The 14657-nt window shown below is 32.8% G+C and overlaps 1 protein-coding gene across 1 annotated transcript in view; it reads right to left on the reverse strand.

Annotated features, from left to right (window-relative positions):
* The window catches only part of Strump (WASH complex subunit strump), a 292034-nt gene that overhangs the window by 96927 nt on the left and 180450 nt on the right, over positions 1-14657 (reverse strand). Inside the window, exon 18 of the mRNA XM_090410831.1 lies at positions 12105-12284. Within this exon, the coding sequence (XP_090266957.1) occupies positions 12105-12284 (180 nt within the window). The remainder of the gene's footprint in view (positions 1-12104; positions 12285-14657) is intronic.

The raw sequence follows: 14657 nt of genomic DNA on the forward strand, positions 1-14657 counted from the left end.
GACTTAACTGAAATAGAGCCAACCTTAGAAGCCAGAAAACTATCCATCATGGAATTGAAAGATGCTCCTGGCAGTCATTTTCAAAATTTCATCAGTATCTTTCAGGTGAATGGTCAGACTTTCGCACTGATTATTCAGATTCTAATGTTATTACATTAGAGACTACAATATATGATAAATACATAGGCACAGTTATTAAACACCTAGAAGCAAGATTTCCAGATATGCCAATCATTTCCTGCTTTTCAAGACTTTTCAATGCAGAGTCATGATCAACATGAGGCTTCTGAAATTCTTTTTTGATTATCATTCTAGAAATGGAAGTCCTGCAGTTTTAAACTATGAAAGTACTAAACTAGAATGCACAGTTGCATCAAAAATGATTAATGGACAGTCATATAAAAATCTAGATCCAAGACAAATACTGCTGAAATTAGCAACAACATCTGAGCTCAAAGAGTCTTTTCCAAATTTAGCAAAACTAGCTGCTGTTGGACTGGTCATACCTGTGAGCACAGCTGAATGTGAAACAGGTTTCTCTACATTAAAATGTAGATAAAAACCTGTATGAGGAATTGCATCAGTCAGAACACTCTAAATAATCTGATGCTGATTTCACTGGAGAGACCAGATCCAACAGATTTTAATTACAAAAAAGCTGCTGACAACTGGGCTTCTAAGAAGAGAAGAATTAATGTACAGAATTTTAAGCTGTGAGCATTACTAGGTTTTTCATTACTTAATGAGAAAATAAGAAAAATCCTAGTCTTGTTTGTTATAATTACTATATAAAATATTACCCTTGTTTGAAGTCATTTCTAATAAAATTACTATTTTAATTTGCTATGAAAAAAGGTCTTTCTTAACTCATTCAAAATTTTTGTACACCTGGCTAATGCTTCATTTCACCAGGCTGGTAGAAATTTCTGGGGAGAACACTGCATGCTGTTTATTGCAAAGTAGAGATTCACTGTCAATCCATTTCTGAAAGCAAGCCCTAAACCAGTTTTTTCAAAATCTTTGCCAGAACTCCTGAGATACTGATTGGTTGATAGTTAGATACATTGGTCTTTGCACCACTCTTGTGCAATGGGATTACAATACATTTCTTTCAATTCCTGCAGAACGTTCCCTGTTCTGAGATTCAAATTATATAGCCTGATCAAAGGAATAGCTAGTTCAGCTGAACACTCTTTTAGCATCCATGCTGAAAAAGCATAGATGCTAAAAGAGTGTTATAATTCTGCAGTAGGAACTGATGCTCCATCAGTTCCTACTCTCTAGTACTTCCTCCTCATACACGAGTTTCTTTGCTTGATAGGTGCATAGCTTTTAGCAAAATGGGCACTCATTAGTTGAGCAACCTCTTCTACATCTGTCACCCTCACATTATCTGCATTCAGAAGAGTTATTCTTTCATATTCATTCTTTCTTTTACTTGCAGCATATCGATAGAATTCTTGTGGGTTGTAGAATTAGAATTCTTTAGCTTGAAGAACCTTCTTTTCATAATCGGACTTAGCTTTCCATATAACAGTTGTGACTCCTCTGGCCTGCTGCAGATGGCATTCCTTCCACATCATCTGTTTCTAGGAATCTCTTGCTTACTATATATTCTCCTGGCCTTACCTTTGACAACACTCAAATCTCTAGACAAGATGATATTTTGTAAAAATAATCATAATTTAAAATTCTGAATATTTTTGCGAATTGCTGATGTTAGTAAGTTTTTTAGTTTGGTTTCATAACATGCATTGTCAGCACTTGCGATGTGCCCATTATTGAAATTGTTTTGTCAAAATGAAATGTAAAGAAGTTAAAAAAATTGATGTACTTACCCGATTTGAATAGTTGTGTTACTTTAAAAATTTTTATTGTAGTTTAAAATTATCAAGTGTTGTGTTTTGAAGAGACATCCTCGTTACGCTAATGTAATCTACGTGTCAGCCATTATATTTAGTTTCTCGCTTGCCGCTTTCAAGGAGTGCACATGCTCGCCGAGAAATTTGATGTGTGATTGACAGCTGACAAGAACAGCATTCGGTACCAGAGTAACGGGTGTAAACAAGAAGAGTGTTCGGAGAAGAAATAACACAAGCCGGCAGATATTTAGATTGGGAGGAATTTGAGTTTTTTTATGTGACAGTCGGAAGAAAATTAATAGTATATTCCGAAAAAGGAATCGTGGAACTATGAAGTTTCAAAGTGGAATAAGTACTGATAAATAAAAGAAAATATTGCTATAGATTTTTAAAAAGAATATTTGAGGAAACGCTAATTGAAGATTTAAAATAGATTCTGAAAAGAGAATCATAGAACTGTGAATTTTTTAAAGTGGAAGAGTTAAAACTGTCAATAAGCATTAGTGAATAAAAGAAGAAATTGCTATTTATGTTCTAAAGGAATGTTTAAGAAAACTTTGATCAGGAAGTTTCATCTGTTTTAAGGATGCCGGATCTAACTATTATTTCTACTAAAAAGAGACAGAACTGAGTTAGGAAGAATTAATGTGTGCTACATGAGTGTTGAGAAAAGATCCTGTGAAAATGAAGAATAAAGTCATATAAAGTGATAACTTTATATAATTTTTAGAATTGTCAGTTAGTTTCCTAGTTTTTGTTACTTTCTATTGCTTACCAGTGTATCCCTGAAAATGCTGACAGATATTAGTCAGTGAAACATGTCAGATATTAAACAATAATTTACTTGACTAATATACCAAATTAAGTCTTTAATTTATTAAAGTCATATATCTTCGGAAAAGGGCCTTGACACAGAGAAAAACTGGCTATGAACATTTTGTCATTGTGAAAACAAAGTGTTTAGTCTAGTCTTAAATGTAAGTTTACTTTTAAAAAGGCCTTGGATCCAATTAAATTTGTAGTTAGCTATGTAATATTGTTTGAAGTGTATATATATTGTTTTTGTTTTATTAAATGTGTTTATTTTGTATTTTGGTCTTGAGTCAGTGATTTTTTGGATTCTGAAAGAAATAGTAAAAAAAGAGGTCATTGTCCAATCGAAGTGAACCTGAACCCTTGTGCATATATAGGTACACTCGGAAATAAAAAAAATAATTGTTGAACAGAGATCATCTTTATATAAACATCTCTAAATATAAAAATCTCTTTCTATAACAATGGCGCAGCCAACAGGTTTAATATTATGATAATATCCTCTACATAAAAATCTCTAATTATTACAATGCCGCAGTCGACTTACAGGATTGGTTATGACTTAACTTTATTTTAGAATCCACAAAGTAAATCTTGACTCAAGTAAAATGGCTACAGGAGATAGCAATTTTAGTTGTAAAGTTTCTTCAATTAAAGATAAGGAATTTTTTAAAGTAGTTAATCCAACTTTAGTAATACCATCTTTCTCAGGAGATAGTAGTGAAAGCATAGAAATATTTTTTAAATATGCAGAAAAAATTAGAGATTTAGGAAAATGGTCAGATTTTTATTTGTTGATTATACTTCGTAATAAATTGTTGGGCAAAGCCAAAACATTCTTAAACACATCTCCTTTACTGAGAGACACTGATAGTTATGCAACATTTAAAAGTTTGCGAATATCAGAATTTTTAAGTGTAAGAGAATTAGGGCCTAACATTTGGAAAATTCATCAGTGCATCCAAGGTAATAGGGAGTCTGTTTCAGAATATTATCATAGACTTTGGAGCATTGCTCATAAATTTAATGTTTCATCTGAAGAGAAATCCTCTTTAGAATAGTTGCTGTTTAATCAATTTAGGCATGGCCTTAAAAATAATTTGAAAGAAACAGCATACAAGAAAAAATTTAAAAATCTTGAACAGTGTTTTGAACTTGTTAAGGAAAAGGAAGAGACTTAGAGATATATTTCATTCTACAAATAATAAACAGGTAAATTCTTTTCAGTATAATGCAGCTCATTCTCCTAGCATTGTGGCTACAGATAAAGTGAAAGGAAAGTTTCAAAAATTAAAGGGAGCTAAGAAAAAGAAACAGTCTAAGGAAATTTCTAAATCTAACAGAAAATGTTCCAGAATCTGATTCCAAAGTAAAATCACATGATTTGGGAAAATTAGAGGAACTGAAAACATTTCTTAGTGAAGAAATAGAAAGACAATAGAGACCAATAGTAAAAGGGCAGGAACTTCTAATCCTACAGATAATCAATCTTTATCTTGTAAATCTAATAGTATTGACAGGAATAAAAGATCTCAAAGGAGATATATTCCAAAATGCTTTAGATGCAATAAATCTGGTCATTTTGCTAAAGACTGTTCTGTTAAGGAAAAATCTTGTTTTCAACATAAGAAATCAGAGAATAAAGAAAAATCTGGAAATAATTATTATTCCAATATCACACTGGCAAGGACAGCAATGCCAAACTACTCATTAGACATGGGTAAAGCTAAAGACAGCTCCAACCCTAAAAGAGAGTTTAATGTAGCATTAGTTCCTTATGCAAATGGAGGTAATCCTTTGACAGTTCTACAAGGATTTATTGAAGATGTGCCTTGTGAAATCTTACTTGACACAGGTGCACATATTTCACTCATTTCTTATAGTTTAACAGAATTAAATATCTAATTCCAAATGACATTTCAGTTTTAAGTTATTCAATTAAATTAAAGGGTATATTTGAATCAGAAATTTCAGCTGATAAGCAAATCAATGTTTTTATTTCAATTCCTTGTTTTCCATTGAAAGTACTTCCAGAATCATCTAATCCAAATGTACAAGTAATATTTGGAATTGATTTTCTGAAACGTCATGGTTTTGTATAAAATTTTGTTGATAATATAGTGTCTTTGTGTGGACTAGAATGCCGTTTAGACAGGAAATCAGGTGACAAAGGAAAATTAGAGCAGTCTCCTGAAGTTTTTAAACATGCTGATGATAATGATCAAGTGTTTAATATTGAGATTATAAAGAATAAGGAACCTAGTTCACAAATTTGGGAAAAGGATAACATTGTCCAAGCTCAGAAAGATGATCCCATAGTTAAAACTATTTATGAAGCAGTATTGAAGGGTGAAACTCAACTGGATACATTTATAAACCTGGAAAACTTATTTCTAGATAAAGATGGATTACTTTTATCTAGACAAATGGAAGAAGGAAGGTTGAAAGTGAAAATATTGGCACCAAATCAAACGATTCCTTGGATTATGTATACTTTCCATTATTCTGACTTGGCAGGACACCAAGGATTTTCTAGAACTTGGGAAAGAATAAAGGATCGTTACATCCGGAAAGGTATGAAGAGTGACATACTCACATATGTCAAATCATGCCATAAGTGCCAAATAAGATCCCCTTTTAGAGGAAAAGTTCCATTATAACCATTTCCAATTCCAACTAGACTTTTTCAGGCTGTTGCTATTGATGTGGTTGGTCCACTGCCAATTACTAAAAAAAGGCAATAGGTACATTCTAGTAGCCATAGATATGCTAACTAGATTTCCTGAAGCAGTCTCAATGAAGGATCAAACTGCACTATTGCAAAAAAGTTCTTGAATATGATAATTTGTAGATATGGAACTCCTCAGACTTTACTTTCAGATCAAGGAGCAAATTTCACATCTGAACTGTTATTACAATTATGTAAATTACTTAATATTAGGAAGATTTTTTACTTCACCTTACCACCCTCAGTGTAATGGTATGTGTGAAAGGCTGAATAAGAATATAAAGCAAATACTTTCCAATCTGGCAAACACTAAAATGAATGATTGGGACACATATCTTTCTCAAGCATTATTTGCATGTAGATCTGCTTTTCATTCTGCTATCAAAGAAAAACCATCTTTTGCTTTATATGGCTTTGATCCAATCTTTCCTAATGAACTTGTTTCAGTCATTTCTAATACAGGATACAATGACATAAATGAGTATCTGGAAACAGTTGTAGATAAATTTTCCACTACTCATAGATTAGTAGGTGAAATAAGTAGATTAAATTCTCAGAAAACTAGGCAGTATATAAATTGTTTCAGAAAGTATAAGTCATTTGCACCAGGTGATTTAGTATTGTTAGATGATAAATCTAATATAAAGAGGGTTGGGAAATTAGGAAGGAAAGCTTTAGGTCCATATAGAATTTTAGAGACATTTTCTCCTGTGAATTTTAGGATTCAAGATGTCAAAAATCCTAGTAAAATTATAAATGTACACTCTGATAGGTTAAAAAGATACTTTTTTAGGGAGTAAAAATTTAGTTATATTAGGAGACAATATGAATAGAATATTGAAAGATCAGAGTTGTTTTCCTAGTACTAATTGTGCATCTCATTAACAATCAAATAGTAGGAAAGGGAATAGTTATAAAACTCGTAATTCAAATACACAGCAAAGGAGAAAATTAAACTTGGATAAAACAAAACCTAATGCAAGAAATTTTAGAAATCCTAAAGTACATAATTCAGATAATGTACAACGTAAGAGGGAAGATAATCAAATAAACTCCAACACAGATGAAATAATAGCAGAATATCATAGGTTAGTTAATATATAGTTAAATAAACCAGAGCAATGTGAAAATACCTCTAATTTAATTAGTAAGGATAAAGAATCTCAACTTGTAGAATCTCAGAAACGTGTAGAATTTGATTCTGATAGTGATGATTCTGTAGATTTAGAACATAATTCAAATAATTTGAGATATTTGAAAAGTATAGAAATGATTTTAAGTATAGTAAATTAGAAGATGTAAATTCTGAATCATCTCTAGCATCAGATGATTCTGAAATTAGTGATTCAGAGATTGTAAATAATGATCAGAGTGAATCACATTATTATTTTAGATATAGGAATAAAGATTTGTTAAATATAGGTTAAATATTTAAAAATTTTTTTTAAAAAAATTTTCAGAGAAAGATGAAACTGATGTAAAAATAATCATAATTTAAAATTCTGAATATTTTTATGTATTGTTTATGTTAGTAAGTTTATTAGTTTTAGTTTCATAACATGCATTGTTGGCACTTGCGATGTGCCCGTTATTGAAATTATTTTGTCAAAATGAAATGTAAAGAAGTTAAAAAATTGATGTACTTACCTGATTTGAATAGTTGTGTTACTTTAAAAAATTTTATTGTAGTTTAAAATTATCAAGTGTTGTGTTTTGAAGAGACATCCTCGTTACGCTAACGTAATCTACGTGCCAGCCATTATATTTAGTTTCTTTTCTTGCTTGCCACTTTCAAGGAGTGCACATGCTCTCCGAGAAGTTTGATGTGTGATTGACAGCTGACATGAACAGCGTTCAGTATCAGAGTAACGGGTGTAAACAAGAAGAGTGTTCGGAGAAGAAATAACAACACAAGCTGGCAGATATTTAGAATCGGAGGAATTTGAGTTTTTTTATGTGACAGTCAGAAGAAATACCTGATTTGAATAGATTTGAATGATTTGACAGTCAGAAGAAATACCTGATTTGAATAGTTGTGTTACTTTAAAAAATTTTATTGTAGTTTAAAATTATCAAGTGTTGTGTTTTGAAGAGACATCCTCGTTACGCTAACGTAATCTACGTGTCAGCCATTATATTTAGTTTCTTTTCTTGTTTGCCACTTTCAAGGAGTGCGCATGCTCTCCGAGAAGTTTGATGTGTGATTGACAGCTGACGTGAACAGCGTTCAGTATCAGAGTAACGGGTGTAAACAAGAAGAGTGTTCGGAGAAGAAATAACAACACAAGCTGGCAGATATTTAGAATCGGAGGAATTTGAGTTTTTTTATGTGACAGTCAGAAGAAAATTAATAGTATATTCTGAAAAAGGAATCGTGGAACTATGAAGTTTCAAAGTGGAATAAGTACTGATAAATAAAAGAAAATATTGCTATAGATTGTTTTAAAAGGAATATTTGAGGAAACGCTAATTGGAAGATTTATAGTAGATTCCGAAAAGGGAATCGTAGAACTGTGAATTTTTTAAAGTGGAAGAGTTAAGACTGTCAATAAGCATTAGTGAATAAAAGAAGAAATTGCTATTTATGTTCTAAAGGAATGTTCGAGAAAACTCTGATTAGGAAGTTTCATCTGTCGTAAAGACGCCAGGATCTAACTATTATTTCTACTAAAAAGAGACAGAATTGAGTTAGGAAGAATTAATGTGTGCTACATGAGTGATGAGAAAGGATCCTGTGAAAATGAAGAATAAAGTCATATATCTTCGGAAAAGGGCCTTGACACAGAGAAAAACTGGCTATGAACATTTTGTCATTGTGAAAACAAAGTATTTAGTCTAGTCTTAAGTGTAAGTTTAATTTTAAAAAGGCTTGGATCCAATTAAATTTGTAGTTATGTAATATTTTTTGAAGTGTATGTATATATATATATTGTTTTTGTTTTATTAAATGTGTTTATTTTGTATTTTGGTCTTGAGTCAGTGATTTTTTGGATTCTGAAAGAAATAGTAAAAAAGAGGTCATTGCACCAATTGGAGTGAATCCTTTTGCATATATAGGTACATTCGGAAATAAAATAAAAAAAATTGTTGAACAGAGATCATATCTCTAAATATAAATTTAGAGAGGTTTATATATTCAATGACATATCTCTTAGCCACTCAATGCAACCACTCATTCAGAGGCACTTAGTATGTATTGTAGGCATTATGCACTTTCTATAAATTCTTCTATGGTAAATGTTCATCTGACTAGAATGAATAATTTCCCTCTCTCTTTGTCACCCAACAACCCTTCACAGTCCAACTCCACACTCACAGAACAAGTGTCTCCTCCTCCTCCTTCATTTCTGTTGCTGCTCTACTCTGGCTGGAACAGATTCTCTTCCCATGTGTTTCTCAAGGAATACAATTCCTTGAAAAACAAGGAATAGTATTCCTTGAAAAACAAGGAATAGTATTCCTTGAGAAACACATGGGAAGAGAATCTGTTCCAGCCAGAGTAGAGCAGCAACAGAAATGAAGGAGGAGGAAGAGACACTTGTTCTGTGAGTGTGGAGTTGGACTGTGAAGGGTTGTTGGGTGACAAAGAGAGAGGGAAATTATTCATTCTAGTCAGATGAACATTTCTAGTCAGATGAACAATTCCTTTGAAGGCTGTGCTCAAGGAGCACAGCCTTCAAATGCAATGTGAACAAGTTCCTCTTTCCCTAAATCTCTTCTTATAGCCAATGCTAACGTACTATAGCTTGATCAACCAATATATATATATATATATATTTTTTTTTTTTAATATGATTCCATCCACAAACAGTTGGGATCCCATAGGATCCCAACATTATATATATATATATATATATATATATTTATTTATATTTTTAAAAAGAATTAAATGACAAAAACCGAGAAAAAAGGAAAAAGGTTTAATAGTATCACATGACTAGTTTCGGCTTTTTACAGCCTTCTTCAGCTGTTTTTATAAAAGGAAAAAACCTTAAACATTGAAGATAAAAAACTGTGAATAGCACAGGAAAGTCATTATACATATTTAACGTGAAAACATTGTAGTTAATGTATTCAAAGTAGTTCCTTCGCTGGTCACATTGTTGGGTGAGTGTGTGCGTATGGCATCTCATGAGCACCAGTATTTGATCACAGCAGAATGACAGTCTGGGAGGTTATAGCTTAAATTATTATTTAAATGTACAGGGTTGAGGATGATTTCTCTAGATTCTACAAGTTTTCTCTCCAATTCGTCATGGCAATGGAAAATGTTGTTAGATCTACCCCAAATGATTGTATGACCATGGTTTTCATCTTCAGAATCAGCCAAAAAAAAGGACATGGCTGGATAAAGCACTGGCACATGTTCTCTTGTAAGTGATGTCCCTCCTGTGCTCCTTCATATGCAATTCAATAGACTTATCCGTCTGGCCAAAGTAAGGGATATCACAGTCACCCCATATCTTATACACACCAGGATATTTTAAATTGTGATGACTAGGCTTTGGACGGCTCACTAGGGAGCGGATCTTAGGAAACAGAATAAATAAAGTTCTAATGTTATATTTTTTGAGAACTTTGGCTAATTTTTGAGAAACTGTGCTTATGTATGGAATAGATATATTGCCTTTAACATTATTCATTTCTTGAGTATGGTGACTAGGAGGATTAGAAAGGAATTTTTTAGTAATTTTTTGAGAATAACCATTCAGTCTGAAGGTAGATGTAAGAAAATTGATTTCTTTACAAAGTTCATCAGGGTCGTCAAGAAGAGAGTGAGCTCTATGTGCCAAAGTAGAAATAATTCCAAGTTTCTGAGGAGAGAAATGATGGAACTGACTATGGAGATATCTATTGGTGTGTGTAGGTTTTCTGTACATCGAAATTTTAAGTTTTTCAGAAGAACGGATTAGTTTCACGTCCAAGAAAGGCAGGGAGCCATTAGTTTCAAACTCAGCCGTGAACTGGATATTCGGGTGTTGACTATTGAGATGTTCAAGGAAATCCAAGAGAGAATCATGTCCATGGCTCCAAATGAGGAAAATGTCGTCCACATATCGTTTCCAAATTCTAGGTGCTAAGGAATAGGAAGAGATAGCTTTGACTTCAAAATCTTCCAGATAAATGTTGGCAAGTACAGGAAATAAAGGATTACCCATTATTGCTAGACCATGATTTTGCTTGTAGATGGTGTCTTGAAATCTAAAGTATCCAGACTTGGTGCAATGAATGAATTCAGTAATGAAAAAATTACTAAAAAATTCCTTTTTAATCCTCCTAGTCGCCATACTCAAGAAATGAATAATGATAAAGGCAATATATCTATTCCATACATAAGCACAGTTTCTCAAAAATTAGCCAAAGTTCTCAAAAAATATAACATTAGAACTTTATTTACTCCACTTCCTAAGATCCGCTCCCTAGTGAGCCATCCAAAGCCTAGCCATCACAATCTAAAATATCCCGGTGTGTATAAGATATGGTGTGACTGTGACATCCCTTACTTTGGCCAGATGGAAGTCTATTGAATTGAATATGGAGGAGTACAGGAGGGACATCGCTTACAAGAGGACACGTGCCAGTGCTTTATCTAGCCATGTCCTTTTTTTCAGCCGATTCTGATGATGAAAATGGTCATACAATCCTTTGGGATAGATCTAACAACATTTTCCGTTGCCATGACGAATTGGAGAGAAAAATTGTAGAATCTAGAGAAATCATCCTCAACCCTGTACATTTAAATAATAATTTAAGCTATAACCTCCCAGACTGTCATTCTGCTGTGATCAAATACTGGCGCTCACGAGATGCCATATGCACGCATTCACTCAACAATGTGACCAACGAAGGAACTACTTTGAATACGTTAACTATGTTTTCACATTAAATATGTATAGTGACTTTCCTGTGCTGTTCACAGTTTTTTATCTTCAATGTTTAAGGTTCTTTCTTTTATAAAAACACCCGAAGAAGGCTGTAAAAAGACAAAACTAGTCGTGCGATACTATTAAACCTTTTTCCTTTTTTCTCAGTTTTTGTCCTTCAATTCTTTTTAAAAATATGTTTAACAACTGAGTAGATGAACCTCCATGCATATATATATATATATATATATATATATATATATATATATATTAAAATTATTATTTAATGACTGAAACCAAGGTTTTGAGTTAAACTTTATTAATACACACAACTAGTTTCATCTGAGAACAGACTTCGTCAGGTGCAAGTGAAAAGGACAAAAATTATCAGAGAGAACCTGTACAAGTACTGGATTTCTACATCACAGAATCTATAAAATAACAGAGGTTAACATTTAAATGGAAGAAAGAACTATGGCTGTAGCATCATATATATATATATTTTTTTTTACATAATCTGGAAACCTTACTGTGAAGATAAAACATGAAACTTTTTCAAGCCATGTTAGGCCTCCAATAAGTGGAGCGATGGTCTCACACAAGGAATTAAAGCTCCCACCTAAATTATATTATCCTTTAAGGCAGCATGTTACTTTGGCTTATAATTTTTTCAAATACAGTATTTCATGCAAATGTCACATGTCATGCAATTTACTACTTAATTTCAATATTTTAAATGAATAAGAATAAGGAATCATAATTTGAATAAGAAATAATTATCATCCTAAATTATATGCAAACACAATTGAAAATATAATTTTAATGAATGAATATTACCTTGTGTCTCAAAAAGGCATTGCATTCTTGCTCTACATTATAATTAATTATTCGAGATACTTCTTCTTGCCAAATCTTTAATCCATAGATGCTAACATAGTCTTGAATGTATTCAAATGATCTACGAAAGCCATCCATTTTTTGTCCTATGGCATCTAACTTTGGGCTTAACTCACTAGGCTGAACAATTAGTAAAGAAATAAAAAAAAAATGCTTTCATATTCTGATTCTTAAGAGATATTAATCATTGTTGTATTATATAAATATCTGAGCATTCATAAACACAGTCTACACTCACTATAGTGCACCTGTAGGGAACAAAGGAATCAATGCTATGGGGCTTACAATTGGAAATCAGTCCCCCCCCACACACACATACCACCACTACCCACACAGTATACAATCATAATCATACTATTGCAAACTATTGCCAAAATAACAGAGCCATAATAATATAATTTTAAAGGGAATTAGCTATAATAAGTGCTAGTTGTATTACTATGTAAAAATCTTTATGACCATTATAAGTGTTGTATGAGTCAAAGAGGTCAAAATATGGCCTCTCTCAATCAGCTGACAACCCCTTCTTGTGATATGACTTGTTGCTGCCAAAGCAGCTATAGGTAACAGAGTACTGCCAGTATAAGCATATCATCTTTAGCTGGAAAAAATGATAACCACTTATCTTATTCCTCTTATGGGTTTAAGCGTGGAGAAATGTGAGTCTGTATGACTGAAATACTTGCTAAAGGCCAGTATGTTAACAGAATATCGCCTTACTTTTAAGCCATCAAAGACAAACATTTGAATGGATGCTCCAGAAAATTATCACAGAATTAAAATTGAAACAAAATATAACCTGGATGCTGATCTGTGAGAAATCAGGATGCTCCTAAAACTGTTTAAAGTTGGAAAAATGAAAACTAAGCAATTCTGGCATGGAACAGTCTAGCTGTATTAGTACTATCTCTTTTAGTCTAGTTTAACAACTAGACTAAAAAAGATAAAATTAAATGAGGTTTTAATTAAAGAATATTAATTTACATAACTGTGTGAAAATTTTTGAAGGTGAAAATACTAAAAAAAAAATTGGCACAAGACTTGATCAGAACCAATACAGTATACAAGTAAAGTGGTAAGCACAAGATACCGACAACTGAGTGCCAAAATACATTCAGATAAATGAGAATAAAAACCAATGATGAGAAAAAAATCAACAGTGAAAAGATGAATTATACAAATTATGGATCTGAAAGAACTAAGAATAAAGACCTGTCATATATATATATATATATATATACAGGGGGCACATTGCAATAGTAGCTAAATCAGCTCATCAACTCACTTGGTTGTTGAAAAATACCTTGACGAGCAGAGACAAGCAAGTTATTGTATCTCTGTACCGAGCCTTGATAAGATCTCATCTCGACTACTGTGCCCAGATTTGGTCACCTCGGTTCCTTCTTGATGGGGAGGAGGTGGAGAGGATCCAGAGGTGAGTGACTAAGATGATAGCAGGTCTATGGAATGAACCATATGAGAACAGGTTGAAGATTTGTGGGTTGCAGAAACTAGTTGCTAGGCAGAAAAGGGGAGATATGATTGAGACATTCAAATTGCTAAAGGGATTCTATAGGATTAATTCAGAGGATATTTTTGAGATCAGGACTGGTGGTGGGAGAACTAGGGGATACCTATGAAAGCTGGGCAAGAGTGTGGTTAGCAGGGGTGTTAGAGCTGGGTTCTTTACTTTTAGAGTGGTAAATGAGTGGAATAAGCTACCAGTCTGTTGTGGGTGCTATGACGGTGAGCGAGTTCAAGGCAAGGTATGATAGATACTGTGAGAATGTCATATAGTTGTGTGGACATGATGTTTAGGGCCTCCCTCGATAAGTCTAAGGACTCCCTGGAGTCGCCCCAAATAATAACAATAATAATAATAATAATATACAGTAAGCCAGCAGAAAACATGACAGGTACTGGCTGTTTCATTTAAAACATCATCAGATGTAGATAGCTGAAAGCTGTGAGCTAGATGTGTTGTCCTTTAAGGATACTAATTTTTTGTGAAATGTGTATTAGGAAGAGTTTGGTTGTTTTGAGCATGTTTGGGAATTGGGTTGATATGAGAGTAGAGAGGAGTCATTTATTTTTGTTTAATTGCCACAAAAGAAACCATAGATATGGTCTTTGTTTTACAGCACACTGAGTGATTCTTATTGTTAGAGATTCAGAACAATGTAATTTGGTTTCATTTGATTGGAAATCAATAATGGTAACCTTCTCAATTTCAGGAATATGCTTTGATTATATCAAATGCAAAGATATCTCAGTAGTGGAATTTTTGTTGTTGCTGGTATATTTTGGTTTGTGTTTTTTCTTTGTGAAGGAAAATAAGTAGTTTGATATGAGAATATTACAATCTTGATAATGCTTAATTAAGCAAGACTTAATAGAACTAGTAATGGAACTAATATAACAGATATTGCATCCTAACTGGCAGTTAAACTTATGACTTTATGGCATAGCAACATGTCAGCCTGAGCTACTGTG

This window comes from Typopeltis vanoorti, chromosome 20 (assembly GCF_054136105.1).
Source record: "Typopeltis vanoorti isolate ZY-2024b chromosome 20, IOZ_Tvanoo_1.0, whole genome shotgun sequence".
Classification (NCBI taxonomy): domain Eukaryota; kingdom Metazoa; phylum Arthropoda; class Arachnida; order Uropygi; family Thelyphonidae; genus Typopeltis; species Typopeltis vanoorti.